The 27,002-nt window shown below is 39.0% G+C and overlaps 1 protein-coding gene across 1 annotated transcript in view; it reads right to left on the reverse strand.

Moving 5' to 3' along the window:
• LOC124156632 (calcium/calmodulin-dependent protein kinase kinase 2-like) overlaps nucleotides 1–27,002 on the reverse strand; it is a 245,208-nt gene that overhangs the window by 18,747 nt on the left and 199,459 nt on the right. The window contains exon 5 of the mRNA XM_046531289.1: nucleotides 19,310–19,447. Within this exon, the coding sequence (XP_046387245.1) occupies nucleotides 19,310–19,447 (138 nt within the window). The remainder of the gene's footprint in view (nucleotides 1–19,309; nucleotides 19,448–27,002) is intronic.

The following is a 27,002-nucleotide window of genomic DNA, read 5'->3' on the forward strand; positions in this document are numbered from 1 at the left end:
AAAACAGTCATTTTGTACGAGTATTTATTAAAATAAAGTATATTTCTATTAATTTCGGCCATCTTACTCGTTTTTGGTTCCCCTTTGAAAGGCTCAAGGGATGTAACCCGGAACCTCTCCCCCCCTCCCCCCGCGGCGACGCCACTTCACTCATGTAAGTATATGCCAAATAGTACGCCAACCGTAATAGGGTGCAGAACGGTTTCTCGGGGTTTCCACCGGTTGATGTTCTCCATGTCTCCCACTAATGTTTCGAGCAGCGACTTGCTGATCATCTTCAGGGGATCTTCTGAATACCGTTCTTCAAAATTTGACACGTATACATACACCCCATCACCAAGATGCAGAAGACCCCATGAGGATGAATAGCAAGTCGCTGCTCGAAACGTCGGGAGACATGGAGAACATCAACCGGTGGAAAACCCGAGAGGCTTTTCTGCCCTGATACGCCGGGAAAACCTAAGATCACATGTAATAGGGTAGTTAATCACTGCCAAAGAGCCTTGTATCCATTAATAACGATTTTTATCCAGTCATTTATGCTTTCACTATAAGAAAAAGATGTGGAAATGAAAATCTGTTGACATGGAAGAAATTTTAGTTCATATTTAAGCTCTTTCGAAAAACCAGAGAATAGCAGCTGTGCGGCACCGACACCCAGCATATCACGCCGCTCGTTGAGGAGCTTATTTTCCCCCAAACCTCCCTCCTATAACATTTTGGAATGTGATTATTTATTTAAATGATGGCGAGGTGGAAATACTCCGGGAAGGAGGTGCGAATTGTGGCGATGCAGTTCAGAGTTGTGATTTGATATGGACCTCGTGGATTTGGCTGCTCCCAAAAGACAAGCGAAACCTCTTAAGGAAATGTGTTTTTCAATCTTTTAGGTCGCTGTGGAGCACGACAAATGAAGGTCATATTTTACGGCCACCTTCAGCTTTGCTTTCTAAGTAAACATATTGTCCGCAAATTCGTCATATGCCGTATAAATTACGGGATGAAAGATCTTACGGATTGCATAATGTCTAGGAACAGGCTGAATTGTGGAAATAGATTGAAAAAGGTAAATTAGGAATGGGGGGTGAAAATAGACGTAAAGAATGTAGACGGTGGATGTATGAAAGGGAGTGTCTTCTAATAATGAAGATCCTTTTGTGGCGCGAAGCGATAGTTGTCGGAAGGTAAGATGGCGAGAGTGGGAAAGGATGGCAGTTGAGATCGGCAGGATTATTCCGGTTTAAACTTAAAGAGGCCCGTGTCAGGACGACGGTTTTGGGCATTGAAAGGTCCATTTTGGATTTCAGTCGCACGGGGTTGTAGGTCAGATTTCCACTTGCTGCTTCCGAATCTCTGCTTGGGCCATTCAAGGTCACAGAGGAAGAAACATGCGGAGAAGGCGGATGGTGCACACTCGATGCGCATTTCGCCATGTTCTAAATTTAGAACATGGCGGAATGCGCATCGAGTATGATTTAATGGATTTAATTATTGTAATCGCTATTCAGTTAAGCAAGCATTCAAGATGTTTGTTCTGGCGTTGGTCTGTGATATATTATGTTAATATTTAATAGCCGCTGATATTATTTGCTCTACGCGGAAGTAAGTGAGGAGAATAGAGAAAGGAGAAAAAGCGGTTTAGCATGGTGCTCTGCAATTGGCTCCAAATAGTAACTCTGGGATGAAAGATAAACACTGCAATTTCAGCTCCCCGAAAGATCCGGTAAGATTAGTGCTTTTCCTCTTTACCGGCTAGTCTTACTCTCAGTAATTTGTGCGGAAAATTTCTTATATTTTTCGAAGTAGTTTTTTTTTGCTAATGTCTTGTAATCAACTACATCTACGAGGTAGCGTGCAACCATCAATAAGGGTGCGTGGCATGGGGTGATTTCACGCCGGGAATGCAGCACTCATTGTAGCCTTAATCATAAACACGCTCGCTTGGCGGACACAGCACAGGGCAGTGAAATGCGGTCAGTCCAGAAACTAGAAGAGTACTTACGACACGATCATACTAACATCATAGAGTAAGTATATATAGAGAGCTCACCACACGTACAAAAATCGTATACGTTTTTGGTGTAGTTCTAGAGCGATTAACCAGATGTCACTAGAAGAATTTTGGCAATTTTTTTAATTTGCTCGTTCCACAAGTCTAAAATTATATTCTGAAGCAGAAAGGGTTGCTACGTTAAGTGAAGACATTAATTATTCGATTTTGTTTATAACAATTGTTATAAAAAATATTTTCTCGAATTTCGGCTAGTTACTTGACTTTTCCGAGTTTATATTCCTAATCCATTTTCCGGCAGACTGTTCTTAGTATAAAGTTGAAACTTGCAGGAAATGTTCATAGCACATTTTTTCCATACTAGTAAACTTAAATTTGTTCATAACTCAGTTTCAACGTTGTTATGTGTGTTTATACATCTTTCGGACGAAAAATTTGGAATTTTGCAGGGTAAAAATCAATCGCCCGCTAACTTTCGTATCTTACGATATAGGTCCATATATGCTGCGTATGAAATTTGGACAAAACTATAAATTTATTTTTGGTGAAAGAATTGTAACTTTATCTCGATTACAAAGGGAGTTATGCATTTTTAATGGCCGCACCTCGTCAAGCTTTCCTTACTGGCCTGGGTCTACGCAGAAAGCTCCCGCCTCATAAGGAGTTCGTTTTGCCATCAGATAGGTTGGCGAGGCGAGGGTTTTGTTTTGACGAGGAAGAGATTTTCCGTGATGGAAGATCTTTTCGCTTCAAGAGACAATATAAATCTTATTGATGGTCATCGCATCGTTGAACGATCAACATATCGAATGAAATACATTTCGCGTAGTGTGCTTCAGAACTTCAGATAGGAAATACCTCACTTTGGTGAAGTGTAAATGCTATTTACAACACCATGTGCCGGAATATTACGATAAAAAGGGAATGCGAGATTGGATCTCTACACTGAACAACAATGCACTGTTTGCCTTTCGCTAACGGTCATAGCCTCTCCACCACAGTTGGTAATTAAAGCTTAAAAGTATTTGGTAATGAATTCTTAAGCGCGCAGCTTCAAACGAACACAAAGAGTTATGGATCAGCAGTAGCATTTTTGGGAATAGGGGTGGTCCGTGACCTTGATTTGTTTGCTCGATAGCGGGATGAGTAATGGCCCATTCTGTTACCACGTCGAAAATGGAAAGGTTTCTTTCGGCTGTTACAGTTTTCTACTTCAGGTCTTACGTATGGGGCCGGGGATCATCTAATGCATGTTTTTGTCTTTCCTTGAGACCTTATTCTGATCATAGTTGTGATAATCGTCGTCTCGTCAATAACAAGACGCATTGTCGTTTGAGGAAAGTTTTGTTTTAAGCGTTAGCATTTAGTTGAGGTTCTTAAAAGTAAAACAAATAGCGGCTGCAATTGGGCCCGGGTTCACTCATTGCTTAAATTCTTGCCTCATTATATGAATGAATCCCTTCTCCCAGGGGCCGAAAAACTAAATATCCAAAGATACACTTTACGCGGTGAGCATTTATATAGCAATATCGAATGGAGTATTTTTGGCATATTCCAATTGTAAGTTGCTGCGGCACTAGAAAAATATGGCGATTCAAAACTATCCGCCCTCCCCTTTTTCGGAATTAAACCTCCTATTATGCAGTTTTGTGTATCGAAACTGCAAGCAAAATTTGCTTCGTAGGCCTCCTGGGGAATCCTAATTCGTAGGTTAAAATATGTTATCGCGTTAGAATCTTGAGTTATCCATTCATTAATTGCTATAAAACATTTGATTCTATGTATATTAGATATTGATTGCTTTTCGTGCACATTTTAACAGTCCAAAACCTATTTTTTTGTCTTTGATAACAAGTTATTCATTTAAGTACAGATTTTCAACACTAATACAGGATTTGCTATAATCATGCAACATAAAGTAGGTTCGAAGATTTTCGCGGCGTTGATCAGATTATCTCTGCATTCTCCTCGGGTTTCCACCGCGTCCGTTGGCTTTTGTCGAAACTGTTCTCGCCAAAAGGCAACGGACGCGGTGGAAACCCGAAGAGAAGGCAGAGATCATGCAACATAAAGTTTTAAGTCCAAACTTCGAACTGCAACCGACCTGTTGACGATCCTTTCCGGAGGTACTTCCTCTGAGTGGCTGAAATGTCATCTATCAATGATTTTCCCGAGGTGTAACCCTCATTTTCCTCCATTGTTCGGGACTTATGTCCCGACGAGTAAAAACTAGTGATGTGTTTATAGAAGGTTAAAAAACTTCCATCTGATGTAAAAACATTTCGACGGAGTCGACGTACAAGTAGCCCTCCGGCGCGAGAATGAAGGAAAATAAAATTGTGCAATATATATAATTATATTACCTTTGCTAATCCAAGTACATCTCACCGTATGAAAGTTAATCACAGCCAAGTTGATTTTGATCAATCAATTAAAAGGTAAACGAAGAAGATTTATTATTTCCAAAGCAGAAAAAAGGAACAGTGTGCTAATCCGTAATAAGGTCTCATGCATTGCCAAATGTGATGATGTGTTGGAGGATACCTCATTCGTGATTCTCCCCCGTGATCCAACGGATAGATTCCAAAAAAGTGTTGAAAAAGCTTTATCTTCCTGCTGTAATTTTATAAATTAGCCCCTAAATTAAATATCATCTTTAGGCAATTGCCTGGTTTTTCACCAAAATATAATATTTATAGCCCCATCATTTTGCCACAGAAACTTCAACACCTCATATATCACCATCCAACTCCAAGCTAGTTTCATTTGACGTAAAAAATCTATTTACTTCTGTACCTGTACAAACAACTCTGTTACTTATTGAGAGACCACAATATTAAAATCAGTGTGTCTTGTGAACTTCATTGTCTAATGGAACAGCTTGCCAGCCAAAATTATTTTTTGCACAATAAGAATATTTATCACCAAACAGACGGCCTTGCGATGTGGTATTCCCTTTCACCTGTAATAGCCGAAATATTTACGCACAATTCAAAACGCCAATTATTTGATTCGGGCATTCTATCTCATCTAACATCTTCTGGTTCCGCTATGTTGACTACATCATTTGCCGCTGGACCGGAATTGTCAGACAATTAGATAATTTTCTGAATCTTTTAAATCCTCGACATCCTAATATTACCTTCGTAGTAGAAATAGAATCCAAAAAGCACCTAAACTTTCTCGATCTCTCCATATCCATAGTTGATGACAAACATGAATTTGGTTTATACAGAACCCCTTGATATGGTGATACAATCATTCCGAGTTACTGATGCCATCCAACCTCCCAAAAGTTATCCTCCTTTCATTCTATGTTACATACATTGGTCAATCTATCTTTAAATGCAGTCAACTTCAATTGTGAACTTTCCACAATGAAATAAATTGCAATTTCAAATGGCTAGAGCTTTAATACTTAAACTAAAATCCTTCAGAGAAAGTTGAAAACGCGAGCTATTTCACGGCTTTGCTCCCTTCCCCCATCACAGAGAATTTCTAAAAATTGGTGCCGGTCATTTTTTGTGGGAGACCTTTCCAACAGGCTTGCAAACAAGTTCCCCAAAAATAAATTCAATGTTTCTTTTTATAACCCTTGCACTCTCGGTGAAGCTCTGTGTCGTAACAAAGACAAAATAGAACCCATCCATCAATTCGGCATTTACAAAGTTAATTGTGAATCATGCCACTTGGTCGAACAGGCAGAAGTTTTATTATGAGAATGAAAGAACATAGAAGGTGCAGGAAACTGGGATGAAACGTTACTTATCGCCAAACATTTGGTACAGACTTTTCATTATTGTCATTTTCAACCAGAATTTTCTCCACCCCTTCAGTAACGGCACAAGGCTTGATGTTTTAGAAAAGTTTGAAATAGCACAAATTTATACAAATATTCTCATTTGATATTAGATGTTCCAGTGGACATACCCCGTTAAGACGGTCTAAGGCTCCGCTACGCGGTGTCATTAAACGTCCGTTTTCGCAGTAAAATCCAGGGGGTGAGGGATCGGAGAGTAAAGAAGGTATTAGTCTCAGCGGGTATCTTTCTGGTAGGTCTTTTGTATGATTCCCGGGAAAACAAGTCACTTTTTCGAAGTGTGAACGCTTTCAACAGAAGCATGGTCTTTGATCGTATCCAAAGAAAACGAAATGAACTTCAATGAAACGTGCACTTACCTCGGCTAAAATACTTCCACTGTCTTCACCACAGACCATTTGAGAATCGGTGACTTGAATAAAAACATAAAAACGGTGAATCCTGAGCGTTAAAACCCGTACAGTTTCAATAACATTACCGCGTCGCGGCTAATCCAACTCCCGACGCGCGCAGACGAACCCTGCCGCGCGATCGATAAATCAATGTAATTTTCGGCGTCGCAAACTTATTTCCAAGATAACTGTATAAACACCTCAAAAAATCTTCAAAAAATGCTCTCATAAAAGTTACTTTGCGTGACTTTGCCGAAAAATCATTTGAAACTCTACCTCAATGTAGAACTTTGTCGAAAAACAGTATCCGCCATTTTGTTACTGCACGGTAAGAATTTCTGGACGGTATTCTTTAAGATTACGGAAAATTAAAGAAAAAACACCATGCCAACAGATTATGTGGTTTTTTATTTCGCAAGAATCCACCCATAACTTCACCATCCACTTACTTTGGAAGATTTTCAGAGAAAATTGAAGACGGGCGTTTTTATGGAAATTTGCTCACGTTTGAGCCTCTGTATCTCAGTAACGGGTAAGATCTATGTCAAATAAAGTGCATATCCTTAAATTTCAATCAGTTTTGAGTATACCTACGAAGTTTCAAGTTTATAACTCAAAAAAGTCATTTTGTAATTTTGTCCGGCTTTTTCCGATTTCCGCCCACTGTGCGATATCCAACGGTCAAATTTGAATCAAAATATTTGCATCAAAATTTGATGCAACTAACGCGCACCCTATCCCACGCTCAAAATTTCATCCAACTGGCTTTTGGTACTATCATTTGTACAAAACACCGTTTTGTCCAAATGAATAGGGCAGGTTCTAAATTTTCATCCAATAGGATGAAACCAACAATTCACAGGGCCCTTGACAAAAAGCATCGCCTAGCGCTGAAACAGAGGCCACATAGGTTAAGCCGGTGTCCCACGGTCAAACGATGCAAATATTTTGATGCAACTGGACGGGGGTATCCCACGATGCATATCATTTGGACGAAAAGGAAAAAGACGATATTTATGTAAACAAATTTGGAAGCTTATGGAAGTGAAGGATTCTGTCTTTTTTAGCAAGCGAAATTGTCTGAACAGGCCTGTAAACGTGCATTTAAATCAAATTTTTCCTCTCCTAATCTAGCAGTTGCTAAAGACCAATTTTTGCTCATTTTTACTTTTAGGACCACACCAGGCGATGAAATGGACGATATTCGGAATAATATTTTGTGAATTCACATCGCGGTATGGTGACATTATAAATTCAAAACTAAACCATTTAGTATTCAATACAGTACTAATGAAAAAACTCAACCGGTTTCGATATTTTCAGGTATTTATGTAGAGGTTTACGATAACGCTAATGACCTGAAAAGAAGGAAACCGGTTGGGTTTTTAATGAATACTGTGTGGAATACAACAAAGTTTGCAAATGAGCATTTTAATTAATAAAATATATATTATGGACACAAAAATAAACTTTGTTGTATTCCACACAGTATGCATTAAAAACCCAACCGGTTTCCTTCTTTTCAGGCCTTCAGCGTTAATTGTATTGTATTCGATCGCTTCTCAGAACGACTTCAATCGCGTTTTGGTTATCTATTGAAGTAAATACGATAGGCTGCATGCTCTGCTAATGGGAAAATCCACTACTGGCTTCCCTTTCTTTCATTCCGAAGTGGCAAGAGACCCGTTTCCCGAACACATGCCGGACCTTAGGGACGTGGGAAGTGGTCCTTAATCGGGACCTTTTGTTATCTTAACTTGATGCACCACCCAACTTGAGTTTATTGCTTTCCTAGTGGCGGTCTGGCCTGCAATTGAAGCTAGACGTGTTAATAGATGAGGTCTTTACCCTCCACCCGCCTCCTTTTGGACGGGTTGTATTGCAGGTCCGCCGCTATTTCATGGCATTGCATTTTCGCACAAAATCTAAACATTTCACATTCTCTTTACGGGGTCCAACCCTACCCCTACAAGTTATCTGGGGGAATGGCCACATTTCCATGGCTCTTCTTTTTAACTCCGTCCAAATAGCGGTCAAAACATTTTGGTACCCTTCAGTTTCTCCTTTTCTGTCGATGTGAACGCATACCCATTACTAATTGAGAAGTCCTATTTTGGCCACATTTTTTGTGTTTAACAGTGATCTCACAAAGAAGTTATAGTGATGTGATAACTAAAAAATGTGATTCAGTAATTTATTAGTTCCTGACAACCACATAAATAAGGATTATTGAGCAGGTATACTATGTTTCATTTATTTCCGTTTCTAGTTTCCGTTTTTTTAAATTGGTCTGAGACGAGGCACGCACTATTTTTCATATTTTCCCTTCTATTTTATATTTAAACTTTGTAGAAAGAGGACTGTTGTGTAGCTTTTTACAAACCTGTGTAATTATTGTTGACTGTCAAAAATTTCATGGACATTTACACGACGAGAACTGCACGGAAAAATGCTGGAGAAAAAAGAGAAAACCATAGTTGCTCGAAAAAGGAATTTGAATGCATATCTAGGGGTTTTTTCAGATTACACGGAGATGAAAGGCAAAACTTGCGCTTATTAATTTTTTGAACATGAAATTTTTTTATTCCGACGAGAGAAGATGGCGAGCTATTTCACGATCAATCTCTTTTTTTTAGAGGAATTGCAACTGGTTGAACAAAATTTGTTGATTTCCCTGATGTATTTCGCAACCTTCCAAGCACCTCGGGTTCGTATTTTCCTAGTATTTTAATGGTGACATGGGGTCCCCTGGGATATTTTTCTAGTAGTCTCATTTTTTAACAGGTACATCCGATATACAAAGGGGTAGGCCAAGTAAACAATTCACTGACGTTACTACGCGCTCCAAAATTAGGAAAACGAAGCTGCTTGAAGTCAAGTAATTTGCAGGAGTAGAAAAAGAGTTAATCTTTCAATTCTCAACAATTTTGAGATCCCTGTCTTGTGGATTATTGATTGATCCGGTAAAATTTAAGAAGTTCTGCTTAGATACAGCGTAAAATTTTAAGAGACATTATGGATGGTTCACATGCCACCCACGGAGCACAAAGTGCATACATGGTGCAGATGTAATCGAGTCGGCTCTTCTTCCTATTGAAGAACTATCGGAGGAGGCCCAGGAATCTCGCAATAAAGATATTAGAAAATACCGCGAGCATTACGCGAGAAAAATATCTCGAATTCATACGAATGAGGATATTTTCCGGTGGCTGATCCTGACATCGAACCCTTTTATTAGCACATTAGGAACTGACTGAACAAATGTCGGGGCCTTAAAGATCTTTCGCAGGAGGTTCGTGATCTCTTGGTCTTGCTAGAGTCTCAAAATTCTGCGAGCGAATGCGAAGAGAGGGATGGGTGGGATTGGGAAGAATCTGTTGATGAATAATTATAATACATAATCCATAAAGTCATTAAATCATTAACCATGCTTATATGAGAATAAAAGAGTCACTTAAATACTACTTTGACAATTATTTAAAAATTACTTTTAGTCCATACAGAAGAACCTCACGAAATCTGGAAATCGCACCTCTTTAACGTAAGTCAATGAACCTAACAACACTCTTTTTAGCCTTTTTGTTTATTGACTAATTTCAAAGATCATTAACTCATACTTCATAACTAATTATCATTTATTTTCATGTTTTATCATGATTTGCGTTCGTCTATGCAGTCAGCGTTACGATTAGCCATATAATAAGTTAAAGTTCCACGTATCGCCTAAAATAATATTTTTTCGCAAAAATAACTGCAGAAATGAAAGTAGCATGCCAAAAAACGTATAGATAGCAATTTTCAAAGACATCCAACGAAAGTCTGATTTTGGTCAAACTTTTTCGCGATCCGAGCCTTTTTGCGCCGCCTCTCCTTCTCCTATGCTCTCTCAGGCCGATGTAAACATCGTCTTCCCTTCCTTCGATGCTTGGGGGACTGAGAGAGTTTGGAAGACGGGGAGCGGGAAGGAAAGGGGATAGGCGAGGTGACCTTGAAGAAAAAGACCCTCTCGCCTCTGGCTAGCTACTGTCGTGCCATCTTCCTGCTTTTTGAGAATTAAAACTGTCGATACGATTTCCTCCTATGCCGTGAGCCCTCTATAATATACTTACTCTATGCTAACATGCAGAGGTAACTATGAGTTAGTCACAGAAAACGAAAAGCTATCGTTGTAAGTGATTTCTGCATAAGAAATAAAATGCCAAGAATTGCATGCAGATATCTAGTATTAAAAATCATAGTAAGTTATTAATTATACCTGCATAGCCTGTTTTACACAGTTCGAGTCAAGCTGTCCTATAGCTAAACTGTAGCAGGTATTGTGGTTCCTTAATGTACGCGGGAAGAACGACATCTAATATCTATCGGTTATGCTGTCCATTGCCCTAATTTTATCCTTGTGTTCGTTCCTACCATAATAATTAGGCTCTCTCAAAATATCCTCCAACTCAAGCCTGAAAAGATTTCACAGTTCTCCTCAATGTCAAGATGCACGCACCCATTAGGTGGGTTTAGGCGAATTTTTCCCTCCTCATCCCATCCTAACTACGTCTACGGCCTCTTGAAATGATCCTGTGAACAATTCTAGGCGGCACTGGGGCGGCAAGGGTACTAGGGAGCATTTATTTATCCTAGCACCAACACTTTATTTCGGAATAATGTGCTGACAATGTTTTTCAGCATGTAAGGGATCACCCTCTATAAAAATATAAGGAAAGTTTGGCTGATGAAAGCAGTTTCTCGCGTAGTAACTTTTGTAGTTGCTTTTGATCACGCATAATTTTTCTCATCAAGAGCATGAAAACCGGCCTTCATTGATTTCATGAATATTTGAAGGTGAGAGTACATTCGAGAAGTGTTCATACGATAGGCGTGAAACACTTGATGTATGCAATCTCACAGGATGTAGAATTATATTAAGTATACACCATGCGAGTTAGACCACCGATATAGGAATATTTGAGCGATAATGCCATTCGGTCTTCCGCCGGCCAGCCGCCCTCAGCGGAGTGGTGCATAGCTCAACCCCCTAGATGTCGGATAGGCAAGTATAGGCAAGATTTTTTCCCCATCTTGTTGTATATACTCCTTCCAAGGATTCTGCATAGGAATCTTTGAGGAGCATGGAGGAGCGCAAAATTATGACACATTTTACTAAAAATGGCTAACATTATAAATAATTAATACTTATTGTTATAATAAATGCTCAAACGAACAAAACTTACCATTATTGTGCAAAAATATACAAAATTACCGTATAAAAATTGACAGATGAATCCCATGAAAACAAAATGGTCATTTATTTAGTTGAATTTCCCTAAAATCGACTATTTGTATGCGTCGGTCTTTTTGGGTTGAACATGCCTATGTTTGATGGGTTACACAGGTCAACATAATAATCACACAGACCTAAGAGGTACGAAATATTGTAGGCCATATCCTGTAGAATTCGAATACATAATTCAAAACTTCCTTGTAAAAAGTCGAAAAAATGCCTTTTGGCCAGCTTTTTTCGATTTGGGACCACTGTGCGGCGCCTTTTTCAAGACCACAGCCGCGGTAATAGCATAGGTACCCAAACTCCCTATTTCTCTTTATTCGGTCGATTTATTGTGCCGGTTACGATTCGGAGGCGATACCGTTTATTTTTTTGTTCCATAAATTACATTACTTTTAGAACATTTCTCTTTCTACCTTTTTAAAAGCCTCCTCTAGCCTTTAGGCTCGTGGCAGTGCATTCTCCAGGATAAAGAATTATATTGATATACTTTACTGTCTCTACGTTCAATTACTTTGCCCCATTAATTGAGTACATTTCGTTGAGAAATTCTTTCTTTTTCCATTAGTCTTGACAACAAATTTGTTAAGATTTCACTCCAATTGCCATGCACCACACTACTCGTTTAAAGCATTGAAGTAAATCGCAAGCGAAGGTCTGACGGCCTCGTTGTTTATATCCCCGTACAGCACTGCGTCGACCGCGAAGAATCCAATTTTACTAGATAAAACGGTTGTGATATCATTAATATGCTAAAGGAATAATGAAGGACCAATAGCACTTCCCTGGGGTACACAGGATGTGAGCTCTCACGACGTACCTTTTCGGAATCCATGCTGATTTTTACTTAACAAGTTTTCGCTGACTAAATACCTCATTACTGAGATGATGACGAAGTGTTCTAGTGTATTACATGAGATAGACGTGAGGAAGATAGAGAGCTATAGGTACTGGCATCTTGTTCATCACCACTCTTAAAAATAGGGTTCGCTATTACCAATCTTGGGGGACACCATGTTCCGCGAGAGATTTTTCCTATGTTAATTTCAAAAACGGTGCTATTTCAGTTGCCAGCTCTTTAGAAACTCTGGTGGGAATTTCATCGGGATATGGATTCGATCTATGAGGGTCGATGAATTTCAGATGACTTTCAATAACATGGAAGGATGTATTGATTGAAGGTATTGGAGTTTTATACAGTCTTGAAAGGGTGGCTGTATTTGTCTGAAAACGAGCAGTGAACACGCTTCGAAGGAAAGAGGATATTTGCTCTTGCTAAGTTGTCGCTAGCTCTGTCTTCATTGCCGTTTTTGAGCGATTTTACCGTAGATTTATTACCTTGAACCTCCCTCACGTACGACCGAAGTGCCTTCAGAGGCGGTGCAGCCGACGCACAGTGGTTCCCAGACGATGCATTGTTGGACAAAAGTCTAGAAATGATTGACATTTCATATTTGATTGTTTTCAGAGGGTTTTTTATGCTGAGGAATCCAATCTTATCAGTTTCGGATCCTTCAGAAGACAATTTTTAGCATTTTTTTAAATTATGCATGTTTTGATTTTGAATAGATAATTGAAAAGTTTTAAACATTTGCAAGCTTCCTTCGATCATTTTCTGTTAAATTTGTGAAACGGGTTTTGTGGCATTAATATAAAAAAAACCATTGGATTTTATCATTTTTATATTTGAAATGCTCTATTTTTAATAAAGACATAATGATCACAGCTCACTTTATATCATTATCATAAATTGATTTCACAAGTTACACCGGGAAAATATTTCATTTTGAATGCAGTAAAATCTTTAGGTAGTTGCTAAAAGTATGAATTTACAAGTAGGTAAAACTATATAAAAACATTTTTTTAAATTTTTGATATAATAAGTGTTATCTAAATTATTCCTTCGTCATCATCATTATTTAATTCATTTTGCATTTCACATACCTCCGAGTTACCTGCAGGAGGCTGTAGTAGCATTAATACCTCCTGAGGTATGCTCCCAGTTTTCCTTCCAGGCGTTTCGTGTAAGCTGGATATTAAAGGATCGGATGATAATAGAAGCAAATGCAGTAAATCTTCGTTGCATGCTTTTCGAGATATTTTGCGTGTATTCAATTCTCTGTATCGTCTACCTTGTGTCGAGCCTCTATTGGTTCTTCTGAAAATTGTCCGATCGGGAGGGGTGCGGCTTTAATAATGTCCGATCCGTGAATGAGAATTTTGTGAAGGGACGCAGGCATGTTATACCATTTGTACAAGGAACAAAACATATTGGCCACTTCTAGAGAATACTCTCCGAATGATTTTACATTTACTTCATAGGGACTTGAGAGAGCCCTCAAAATGACGGACAGACGAAAAATCAGATCCGCATTAATTCCAGTAATGCTGGACGCTAGTTTGGGATTTTCAAAAAAACGACGGGCACAGTTCCCATCATTCGATATACCGCTGCCTTGTTTTGGTTGGTCTACAACCAATTCCATCCTTTCCCTAAATGCTTTTTGAATTTGAAGCTTCTTTAGAGCGACAATTTCCTTTTCTTTTTCTGATGTTACACACCACTTTTTTTACGTCTATCTTGTAAGCTACGTGTAAGATGCTCTCAAATGTCCTTATCCAGCAATGCAATGGGGACAAACTGTATTTCAATGCTTCTTGATTTATTTTCCTTTGTCTAATTGATGACAGGTAGTTCGTTTGAGACGGTCTTGCACTACAAATATTACAACTTTGGCTGGAAGCTGTATTGGTCAGAATATTACATATTTTACCATCGAGCATTGTCAAACACAGTTGATGTGACAAACGCACAGGTACTTCAAGGCTGAGATGAAGTGGCACAAATGTTGTCGGCTCTAGGTTATCAATTTGTTCTTGCATGTGCTTTATGTGTTCTGTTACAAGTACATTAGATTCCCTGGCAAAAAAAAATTGCAGGGGTGTACAAAACCTTGTTGATGACGGCCGGGGATTTTGCCAGATTATCAGTTTCTTTTTTGACTCAGATTTTGTGAATAACTGCAGCGGCACTACTGAAGAACTGAACATCACACTCGTCAAATTCTTGGAACGGAACTTTTTGTTTGTATGAAGAAAATCCAGAGGCACCGTCACATCCCCACTTTGAAATCAAAGTCACGTTGGACATTTGTTTGGGTGATAATTTCGTTAAAAGTGACTCTTGTACAGTCAACAAACGATTCGCCGTGTGATCCAAGAGTCCCTGTAATTTAATAGCTGATCCTGTTTCGGTGATTGTAATATGATCTGGTGAAGGATAACATTTAGTTTTTGCTTGAAGCAATTGTTTATAACTGGGGAGGACATTTAAACTTTTAGCATTGAGTGCTTCTCGAAGCAGTTGGTACTGGGCTTTGCTAAGTTTCGCGCTAACACACAAGGAAAGTACTTCATCTGGAGTGAATGTTTCTACTTTCCTCTCTTTTTTTTGCGATGTCCATGCAGTCTTCATTTTGGAAGCTCTTGTTGGGGTACGAAGGGCTTCTTCCAAAATTTCGGCGGCGTCTTCTTTCCCTTCATCATTAAGACTCCGTGAGGCAGCGAAAGAAAGCTCCATTGAACATCTCGTTTCAGTTAGCTCTTCCGTTCTTCTTTTTTTAGATCTTTCGCATAAATCACGAAACTCCTTCTTCGGACGCCCAAGCCCTGATTTTACGTAAAAATGCAAAAATACCATATTCTACAGGTTAGCATACAGGCTAAAACTCATTTTATAAATGCAAGAAAAGTTTCCTGTACACTGTAAGTTCAACCTACCTGAAGGCGAGGGCGTGTTGCGTTCAGCTATTCCACCGAAGACAAATAGTTTTAATTCATTCGAGCAGTCCGTCAGATTATAATTCCTGCGAAAATATTGAAGTGGAAAATCATTACAAACATTTATAAAATTAACATTAATAAAGAAATAAAATGACTCTAAAAATATCTTTCTTACGATAAAACTTACCGGTTGATGTAATCAAATACTTGCTTTTTCTTCTTTTCATTACTGCTTGACCAGTTCTCGTACAACTGCGGGAATAGCTACCTGCGTTTCAAGCTCATTCTTATCACAGTTCTTCGAGGACCTACAAAGGCCTTAGGGAGATCAGCTTGTCGATTTAATCTTAGAACAATACAGAGTTACTACTCTGTGGCATTTGCCAGTGTACTTTTAGTTTTCCAATCAGTAATAATGAAAGACTAAGGGTGCGCGCGGCAAACTAGTCTACGCGAAATGTGATGACTCTTTTTTCAAAGTATATGGTTCCGAATAATGATTGTCTTGTTTGAACACGTAGTATTGCTGTTCGAACTTGTGGAGAGGTGCGATTGTTGTTTTAACTTCCCCTACAATGCACCTAAATCAGTTGAACTTGGACGAGGGGCGTTGTCATAAATAGTCTGGTCGCTAATAAACAATTCTTAGATTGCTTGAAAAATTGAGAATGGATATCTTTAAGAGAGACACAGAGAACATATTATTAGAGCCACACTATATCTCCAGGTCCGATAGAAGCGATAAATTAAGAGAGATGTTTTGCCGAACGGATAGATATGGGAATTCATTTTTCCCCCGAACCATAAAGGACTTTAATAAACGCTAGTCCCAACCTCGTTAGAGCACTTCTTTTTTTATAGTTGTCAACGGCTGGTGTCCTAACACCCCCTGCCACACGCCTTTTAGGCGGCTCGAGGGGTATTATGTAGATGTAGATGAATTTTAAACAACAATGGTAGTGACTTAAAAGTGTCATTCTCTTCTTAGTTTAATTTTTTAGGTATCATGTACAATTTTATAAGTCCACCATCATTTTCTCCCCGTAAATTAGAATGGTAATTGGAATGAGAGTTAGCTATTTAGCACAGTTTGGAGAACAGCCGTTATATTTTATCCCTGAACACCAAGGGGCGCAGGTAGGCGCAGCTAAACTTTTTACCATTTGCAAAAGGAAGTAATGAGAAGGATTTTCCATATAATCAGAGCAACATGTTCTGCACAGGATTTTTTTATAGCTCTACTTAAAAAAATATTTTTCATTTTTAATGACAATGAAATTAAATGACGTATCTAGGGTAACAATTATTACAGAAAGATTACAAAAATCACTCCTAGAAAAGGATTAGGCTTCTTCTGACACAAAGACATCCATTTCTTAGATGATTGTCAATGTAAAATCATCCTGTTATGAGTCTCACAAAATTTAAAATTTCGTCCATTTCAATTTTTCGCACTTTCAGCTGACATAGCATTGTTATAAACAAATATTTAAAAATAAATCTATCAGTAGATAGTGCTTTGATATAATTGCTACGAATTGGTATTAGAGTCACTACTTAAATTTATAAACGAAAAATTCCACTTTTGTCCAAGAAAAGAGGGTTTAGGAACCACTGTGCGACGGTGGCGACTCACGCCACCGATCGACCATTTGACCGACATCGGCGGCGAACGGCGAAGCCGTCCGTGGGGGCCGCCCGGCGGAGCCGGTTCTCGAGGGCGATGCCCCCCAGCGATCGCGCGCAGCGCGGCGTGTATGATATATAAATCTCATTGCTCCATAACTATGATAGTAAGCCTGCCAAAGGGATCTATAGAATGAACACTTGTATCGCTCATAACTTCGACTCTAATTATTCGATTCGATTTCACTTTTATCGTGTTATACACAATAACAGTAATTTTGTTCACGACTTTCAGTATTCTACCTTGTTAAAAAAGGCATAAACGAATAAAGCGTATCCAAGGACATCGGTATCGATGTAAATCACACATGAATCGATCAAGAGAAATGGCCGTCAACGCAAAAGTTGACATTTTTTACCCTGGAATAATAATTTTATAAAATGATAACAATTTTACAATGGAAATTTTATTCACCTAGCTCAACGTTTATTAAGATAATCCAATTCGTAACCTCAACATAATAATGGCGACAATGAATTTTATCGTGCTGGATATTTTTCGGAATTTTAAATGAATTAACCAAGAGGGTTACGGAAAATATAGTGCACATCGCGAGTTTTCAAGAAGATTCAAAATTTCCATACGGCAAAGGCTGAAGGCCGAAATTGAAATTTCGCCTATCTCGACAATCGAAAATCGGAAATCGTTTATTCCTCGGAATAGGGTAGTTTCCTTCATCAAAGAAAACGAGAGGCATTGATTGCGATTCGTTACCCACCATTAGTGTATTCATAATATAAAAATTATTTAGTTTCAGAAATACCGGTTTAGACGAATGGTAAGGGTCAATTTTATCCTCATTTGAAAAAGGCCAGATTGGCGCCCACGCGATGCCACTCCACGTGACGTCACAGGGACCTAGTTTCTATACGACTAGATAGGAGTTTTACATCGTCTGAGGTTACCAATGAATGCATGAGGCACAGAGCTCAGGGAAACACGTCTTAATAATCACCTGTTAAAACTGGCTAAGGTCGGAAAGTTTTCCTCGTTTGATAAGGTATTAATAATTCTTATTTAAGCCAAGCGCTACCAGCTAGCATGGTACTCTGCTACCTGCTAGCATCCTGCGTTGTATCAGCGCTCAGAGCCTCGCCCCAAGGTCACCTCACTTGCGGCAGCGGGACCCAGAACGACGTCACACGGGAGTTTTCCCGGCATTCATACTTACCCGTCGCGTTTTCGCGCGCTTCAAAATTTTCACTTTTCATTTGATCGCGAAAAATAGATATCGTCGTATAAAAATCTAAAAGCGTGAAATAAGTACTCCAGGAGTAATAATCTTTCGATTTAGGCAATAAAAAATAATAGGAAACCACCCTATTGTTTCGACATATGGAAATTTCATGATAGCCAAAAATTCAAGCAAGGAATTTACTACGATTATTGCATGTTGTTCAAAAAATTCCAAACATAGGCTCATAAGAAAATCATTGGAAATTTAAAACAATCATTAAAAATACTTAATATCAAATAATCTCAATGACAACCACATTGAAAAATTAACTAAAAAATCTAATCTCCGTCAAGGGAATTTCATGTGCCTGAGACTTTAATATATGCTCAATAATAGTGAAAAAGTTTTAGTCCCATAAGGCTACTATGTTAATTCAAGTCAATTTGTCTCGAAAACTAATCGAATTTTTCGAGTTTTCAGATATTTCCTCCCGATGAATTTTTTTTACTTTTACCTCCCATAAGCCCAATACCCACGCTTATCGCAGTTTGGGCTGCGAATTTCAGTCAATCAGTCAATCAATTTGTCATTATATTAGTTAGCCGAGGAATCTTATATTATTAATTATTATTATAATTATATTAATTAGCACCGCGGAAAATAAGAGGTCAGTTACGTTGGGTTATTTAATCTTCGTTGTCTTAAGGTAATGTAGAAGAATGAAGTTATCCTTCTTTGAAAGCGAAAGAAAATGAGATAGCGATGTTTCATTCTTTAATTATTTGCATAAAAAAGTACGTCAGTCTAGATAAAAACCTTGAGGATATCTGAATGTAAAATAGATTCTAGTCAAAACTCAGGCATTCTTTGTGTCCAATGCGACAATTATAAATTGCAATGAAATTGACATTTCTTCTCTATTTCCGCATAAATTTTCCATGAAAATTTCAGATTAAGTTCAAATGAATAGCAAAAGAGAGGTTTATTTTCCAATAATATATAATTGAAAAGGAGAAGGAATCATAAGTCAAATTTTGATATGCAAGTGCGAAATTATTAATTAACCATGGCATAAAAATCTCTCGCATTCGGACTTGCGATATGGACCTAAATCCGAGGGAAAGACTGATTCGCACGGTGCTTCATAGATTGATTGGTACCCACCTAAGTAGATAGTGTCGTCCACCTCATCGTCCAGCACTTCGACCAGCTTCACGACGTTCGGGTGGTCCAGCTTCTTAAGGATCGCAATCTCACGGTAGACCCTCTCCAGCGGCGAATTCCTGTGCGGAGCGAACCGACCTGTGGGAAGGAGGAGGCAAATCTTAGTCACTCGACAGTATTCATGTCCAATCAAGATGCCGTCAAGAAGGGCCTGCGAAGGATCGTTTGGGGTAGTTTTGAGTGTGCCGACCTCTTACGTAGGTATTTTGAGCTGCCGCATCTGAGGTTTGTTAACAAGTTTCGACTTTGCAATTTATTCGCAATTGATACTTCAATGACTCATCCCCTTTTCTTTTTTCTTCAGGCTTTCCGAACATTTGACGATAAGAGGGTACGCATGAGGTAACACACGAATATGTTATCACCAAGAAAAACGAGAACACAGATTAGGCCATCATCACAAGTCAACAATCGTATCGCAGCTCTCCGCTTACCTTTCCATAGCGACATATTTCTTCTCTTTTACATCTTTTATAACCTGTCCCACGTAACTCATTCGGGGCCGTGCCTTGCCCTTCTTCCCTACCACCTGTCCTTCTACGATTGTTTTCATCAGGCCGTCACGCCTCATTACGTGGCCGACGAAGTTCCTTCCGTCGTTATCTTAAGGCTTTTAGAAGCCTTCTCTTTTCTCCCAGTCTTTTTAGCACTTTCTCGTTTCTCACACGGTCGATCCATTTTATCTTCATCATTCTTCGGTAGCACCACATTTCGAATGCTTCCACTCTTGACTTCTCTGCTGCTGTCAACGTCCAAGCCTCGCTTCCATAGAGAAACATACTCCATGCGTAGCATATGATGAATAGTTTCCTTACTTCTATGCTTATATTCTCAGCTGTAAGCAGGTTCATCTTTTTGTAGAGAGCCCTCTTCGCCTGTGCTGTGCTACTGACTATTGCTTCCTTGCTTCGCTCATCGTTGATTATTCGGGAATACAGCGTAACAATGCTCTTCCGCCCCGTCGTCTTCATACTTGAATGTTTGTCCTGGCCTTCTTTCTTTTGCTGCGTACTATTATATTGGTCTTCATTTTTTAGACATACGGTAACACCCGAATATATTAACTGGAGAAAAAAGTTTCTCTCGCTTGGAATTTGCTCAGTTGATCAACCGTAAAACTTTCGGCAAACTTTTAAATTAGCATTTTGCGAAACATTTGACTATTTGGAAGAAAATTAAGCTTATATTTGGTTTCATCGCCAAAAAATACACATGCGTTAGTTATTTTTAACTAAAAATACGGCATCACTGGCTTATTTAATCAATTTTGAAGAAACTGTTTTTTTTGCGAAGACGAGCAGTATACGCCATTCAAAAGTCACTGGAGTGTAAGCACATCGTCGGAGAATACGTTTAGGGAATACAATTTGTATGAAATTTTATGTACAATAATACTGAATTGAAAACGTATTCCTTAAAAGTTTGTAGAGTCATAGTTATAAAAAAAGCTAAAAAGTGGCAATTTTCGTCCTTCTAGTAATTTTGCTTCGCGAAATTTTGTTAACAACCTAAGATTCGGATTCAGTGGTCCGAAATAGCTGTGGGATAGAAAAATCAAAATGTTCCTTTGAAATCTTGACTAGACTAAACTCCACTCTATCGCATGGACGTAATGGATTTTCAATTCAGTATTATTGTACATAAAATTTCATACAAATTGTATTCCATAAACGTATTCTCCGACGATGCGCTTACACTCCAGTGACTTTTGAATGGCGTATACTGCTCGTCTTCGCAAAAAAAACAGTTTCTTCAAAATTGATTAAATAAGCCAGTGATGCCGTATTTTTAGTTAAAAATAACTAACGCATGTGTATTTTTTGGCGATGAAACCAAATATAAGCTGTATTTTATAAACCAAATATATTCAGCCCATTATGCGACGCAGGAAACCGCTGGAAATGATCGGACATTTAAACATTTCCACCCGAAGCGAAATAAGCGTGAAGGATTTTGGTCGACTTTAAATCCACGGGATGAAACTGGGGAGCAGTGACCCTTTCACATTTGTCCGCATGCGATTTGCAACCGCGTTTTGTTACTTCTAACCGTGAATCGTCGAAGAAGACGTCTCGGAATGAAAATTAACGTGGATTAAGAAACGTCTCAATTTAAATACCTTGTGCGCGGCAGTTTGCCATCATAGTTCTGCTGTAGAGTTATAGGTGGCATCCAATGAGCTTCCCGTATCCGCGAAGCTCACTTTTTTCGTTAATCCTGAGGGTCTAACAGGTTAAGATGATGAAAAGTTCCCCTAGATATTTTGACAAATAAAAAATTTACGCTTAAATTGCATCCAAAATTATGTGTTTCCCCAAATTTTTAGGCCTTAACAATGGAAAATAGCCCCAAAAAAATTAAGACACGATTTTTATTTTTTTTTAACCAGATCTCCAGTTTTTATATTTGTAAAATTTTAGGAAACAATAGACACGCCGAAAGAAATATATGTTGTTACCCCTACCTTAAATTATAATCTTATTTTTTCAATTTTTAAAATTGGTGGAATACGGTCAAAAACTCGAATAACTGCTTTGCACCATTTCATCTATGTATTCCAGGAGGATATTAAATTTGAGCCAACTTCCTAATTGTGCGAAAATATGAATATTCGGGGACCAGTTTTCGACGAAGCGATGACACCGCATCACTGTTGATGCCAGCAATAGGCTTTCTCGGATGCTTAATTCCTCAATCGGTGAATGTTAAAAAATACAAACGAGTCACGTACAGCATCCAGAGAGAAGATTATTCGGATAAATTGCTAAATGAGAGGCTTGTTTCCGTGAATTTAATAATTTCCATCAGTGTTCCGCTGCATATAAATGTCTACTTGCGTGTTAATTGCAAGGTTAGCCCAGTTCAGTGGAAATAAGTGGGGCAGTTGAAGGTTCTCGTCCGTTGACATCTGGTATTCGCTGAGACGGAAAAGGAACCAGAGGCACCACATTCGGAAGCGTGATGCACTGCTGCAAGCGGAATGCATTGGTGGCATTTGAGCTTGATAAATGTGCAGTTATAATGTTCCAAAAGAACCAGGCAGCTGCCCAATGCCGCACGAAGATGAGTTATGGAGGGTTCCATTTACAAGTTGAGGAACGCGAATAGAAATGATTTCCAATTGTAAATAACTGACAGGGTTAGAGATTGTGATGTTAAGGATAGTATAATTGTTCCGTAAACAGGAGTGTTTTTTAGTTGTCGATGCTGCCACCGGAGGGAGTAGTTTTTATTTTGATGTTCAATTTTTGTGCGTGCGCGAGTCGTCGTCAACTCTTCAGTCAGTTGTGTGTGGAACTCGGAGTGAGATCTGTGCCTTCCCCTCCCCCGCCCAAGTGCGCTCGAGTTTCGGCGGAAATGCAGGCAAGTAGGCTTACTGACTGATAAGTGAAATGGGGAACTTGCATGAATTTTTTTTATTTCACAGGCGGACAGAAAATTATTTTCTGAATACAACAAAGAAAACCGCATGTAAATCTGAGTTTTCCTTCGCGAGATATTTAATGATAAATATAACGAATTTTAAAGCGCGGGAAAAACTCCCTCCCCCCCAAGCCACTACCGACGAAGCCTCGATGACGTCAAAGGTGCCTAAACATCACGCGAAGCTATTGTTGTGATTGTTTGTAATAGTTGCCAGCAGTTGTGAGAGCTTCGTTTGTTAGACGTGTTGATTATTTTATATTTAAAGATAAATATCCGACGATAGAGGCGTGGAAGCCCTCGTATTTTGCATTATTTATAATATTAATATCTAAGTAAGGGCACAAAATATAAAACTGGAGCAGTTAAACCAAAACTTTTATAATACCTAAATAACATCGTAGTAGGAGTCTGAGCCACGGCCATTGGAAGGGGGATACGTTAATTGTAAGTTGATGTTATCGACGGCATATCATTCATTTAAGTATGTAATTAGAACGATTTTGATGTTTACTAATTTCCGCTTAGTTTTTATATACAATAACTTCATCCGTTTATTCGTAGGTACCGGAGAAATCGTCGTTTAGGACTGTCTGTGCTTGTATTATGGGGTGAATTCCAGTCAATGCAACTTTTGTTCGCTGATTGGAGACATCTAGGAACATTTTTGTGCCAAAATAGCGTTATTTTCAACGTGACATCTCCCGTTAAGCTACTGCTAATAATCACAGTGCCAGTGGTTGTAATGCACAAAGTTTGACAAGGTTGAAAAATATCGGCCAAGAGTTATCAGTGTTCCATCGTGATTGAGGTGTAAAAAGTGCTATTAAACTATCGATAAATGTCTAACAGTAGTGTAAATATTGTCAGTGGCGTGCTAATCTCCGTTGTTCACCGTAGATATGACATTTCACGATCACGCTATTGAAATAAAAACTGTGTGTGAAGTTTGTTATTCCATTATTTCAACGAATAGTAGTGAGAAATGTCACTTGTGTGGGCTAATTTAAGGGTTTAAATCAGTGAATAAATAGTTGTTTTCATCATAACGAGTTCTGTTATTGTAAGTTGTACGTGATGAATATAAGAATGTGACAGTGACATCCAGTTTTTGATAAGAGTATTTGCCTATTTCCCACTATATTTTTATGGTATATGCTAGTATATTGTTTATGGATTTACCTATATTATTGAAATAGGTTATAGCTTGTGTGTGTGTTGGCAGCGGAACCGATTCGCGATCTCACATGTGGATTGTGTGCAGACTGTTTTGCTGTGAATTCGTACCGAAGGACGGATAGGACTACCTTCTCCGATAATTCGGTGTTGCGAAATTCAACAGCACAGCTTACTCTAATGTCAGCAGCACAGCTTACGATCGTTATCCTCCAGTATTAAAAGTTTCTTTTATAACTCGATTTGCCGCCTACGTATAGCAATAATTTGTCTTAACAAATTCCATGAGGGTCGTGGCATTAATTTTTGGTGTCCTAAAAAAAAGGCTGGTGTCCTAACACCCCATGCCACATGCCTTTTAGGCGGCTTGCGGGGTATTACGTAGATGTAGATGAATTTCAGGTGTACTATTCGAACGAGTGGCAACGTTATCATCCATTTTTCCGATCACTAAAACATACGAAGTGAAACGCTTGTACTTCATCATCCCGATGCCGCATTATTAATATCCCAAGTAATAATCTAGGCACAATAGCAATAGGAAAACTTGCCCAAGAATAACAGAACAAAATAAAGTGACGATGAGCGGCTAAATACTCCCTCAAAACAAATTTTACACCATGCGCTCAGCGTATTTCCCTACTCCCTACGGTTGTTTAGGCACCTATGACGTCACGCCTGGCCTCGGCAACGCTCGGGTGTCTTCGCGCAGTGGTCGGCTCAGAGAAATTTTTCTCGATTTTAAATGCAATTTTTTAATTTATTTTGATGTTGAATGGAGAAACTGAAGGTATTTTTGCGAGCTAATGTATCCATTTGACTTATTCAAAATAGTTTTTAGAGCAATCTACGACCCATGCAAGTTCCTCATTCCCCCCCGTATTTTCACTATTGTTGTGATAGTGTTAAAGGGTAACGAATATATTTGTTTTGAATGTTTAAAAGTGCGTTGTGTATTTCTCTGGTCTTTCGGTATTATAGTTTTATGAACATCGTTTTTCATTCCGCGACATATTTTTGGTCCTTCGGGCCGGATGTTTATGTGTTGAATGCTCTTATTTAAAGTTGAACTTAAGCGCTATGGATTCAGTGTTCTTTTTCTTATTAATTTTGTAGTGTTGTTTAATGCCATGTCTCTCAATCCGGCGGCAGTTAGTTGGGGCGTTATTTCTCTCTCCCTCTGAAATTGAGTATTTCGCAGCGGTGTTTGACCCTCTGACTTCCTCTCTCGTCTCCCCCCCTTGCGTTCGCACGCTCACCGCCCCAAGTTCGGACTGCGCTATCTCCAAGGCCAGCAGCTGCTCAACCCCTACTACGCGGCAACGGTATATCTGCGAACAGCTGATTTTGAGTTCCCATCCCGATGCGTTACGTTGCATTCTCTCGTGAAGCAGAACTAATAAAAAATTGATCACTTAAAATAAATAACTATGTCGAGCACTCCAGCTCCACGACCTCCTGAACCTAAGAGAGAAAGGTTACGCCCGTATTTGGAGGAAGTGGAACAGAAGTTTAGCAATTTTCAGTGTTAACCAATAACCAATTTAAATATAGAAAGTTCGAATGGACATTCCCTCGCACAATCCCACTTTGTTCAAATTGTGGATGACATTGGCTCAAACTTACCTCAAACCACTAAGTATTTCGAAGGAAGTGAGACAAAGAGTGTGCTCACTAGTGTTAGCAGATCCTACTTTTGGTGTAGGTACCATCTCCGGTGGATATTTTAATTGGAGCCGATCTTTTTGCACTTGCATTCACGGGCCAGCGTCTACTTCTTGGTCCCGATCTTCATCGGTATAGTATTACATTAAAGTCAATATATCTGTTCTAATGGACAATCATGTCTACAAGGAGACAATAAGTATAGATAAAAATGTATAAGGCGTGGCATTCACTGCCAGGAGTTGCTACAACGCACGAGATGGCAAAATAGCCCCTTCTCTAATTGCAGGCGCTGATTCTCGCAATTTCAACAAATGTCTTCAATGGTAACCTGCGCAATGATTTTCCCCGTGTAAAACGGCCTTTATGCATATTCTAAGAGACAATGTACCAATTATCACATTAGGTCCATAGGGACCTACGGACCTGTCCTGTGGTATAGCTATCAGAATTTAAAAATAGAATGGGGAGAAAAAGAATTGAAACATTAGGTGCATATGTAGAGCGTGTAATACGTACAATAATAGTGTGGAAGAATACATTTAGCAAAAAGTAGCTCTGCAAACTGCATAGTCATGCGGAAAAATGCGATTAAAACTCAATTGTGGAGTTCCAGGTATAGTATCGGAATTCCTTCTGCGCCTTCATGTTGCGTTTCTTTATTACGTCTCACATCGGAGACGAGCAATTTCTTACGGCTCAAGAAGTATGCCTTACAGCTCATGTCTGCTCATGTCTTATTGTAGGTCAGTCCGTATTTGGTGTCGCAATGCTCACTTATTATTGTATTGCTTCCCAGAATGTCCTTATCTCTGATATCTACCTTATGCATAATAACAAGTGTGTTGTGTTGACCGTCTTCAATTGAATCTTAAATGCAAATACATATATTCTGTAATGCAAAAATAAAACGGCTTCCGCACTCGACCACCTTCGGTCCGATGCTTCTAAGTTTTTTTTCGTTCCACCTTTGAGACCGAAAATGAGCGACAAACACGTACTCTGGCGGAGAAATCGGAAACCAGCGGTTGAGTATGACTACTCTGGACGAAGCATTTTCGAGTTGTCATTCTCGACTCGAGAATTACGACTGCGATAGTTAAATTTTCGCAGAACCTCAGAACAAAGTTATTAACAACTTTATTGACAAAGTCTCCTATTGGTTAAAGTTTTGAGCAAAGCAACTTTGAGAACGAAGGACCAAGGAGCGGCCTATGGTATGAGTAGAGCGGAACGAACGGTCGAGCACTGTCGGTCAACTAAAGGCGATTCCACCGCGAGCCGGATGAGTTTGGGAATTGGCGCCAAGCACGGCTCTAATTCCAAATTGATAATATTTCATCCGAGAAAAATATAGAGGTAAAACTTG

Source organism: Ischnura elegans, chromosome 3 (assembly GCF_921293095.1).
Source record: "Ischnura elegans chromosome 3, ioIscEleg1.1, whole genome shotgun sequence".
In the NCBI taxonomy this organism is placed as follows: Eukaryota; Metazoa; Arthropoda; class Insecta; order Odonata; family Coenagrionidae; genus Ischnura; species Ischnura elegans.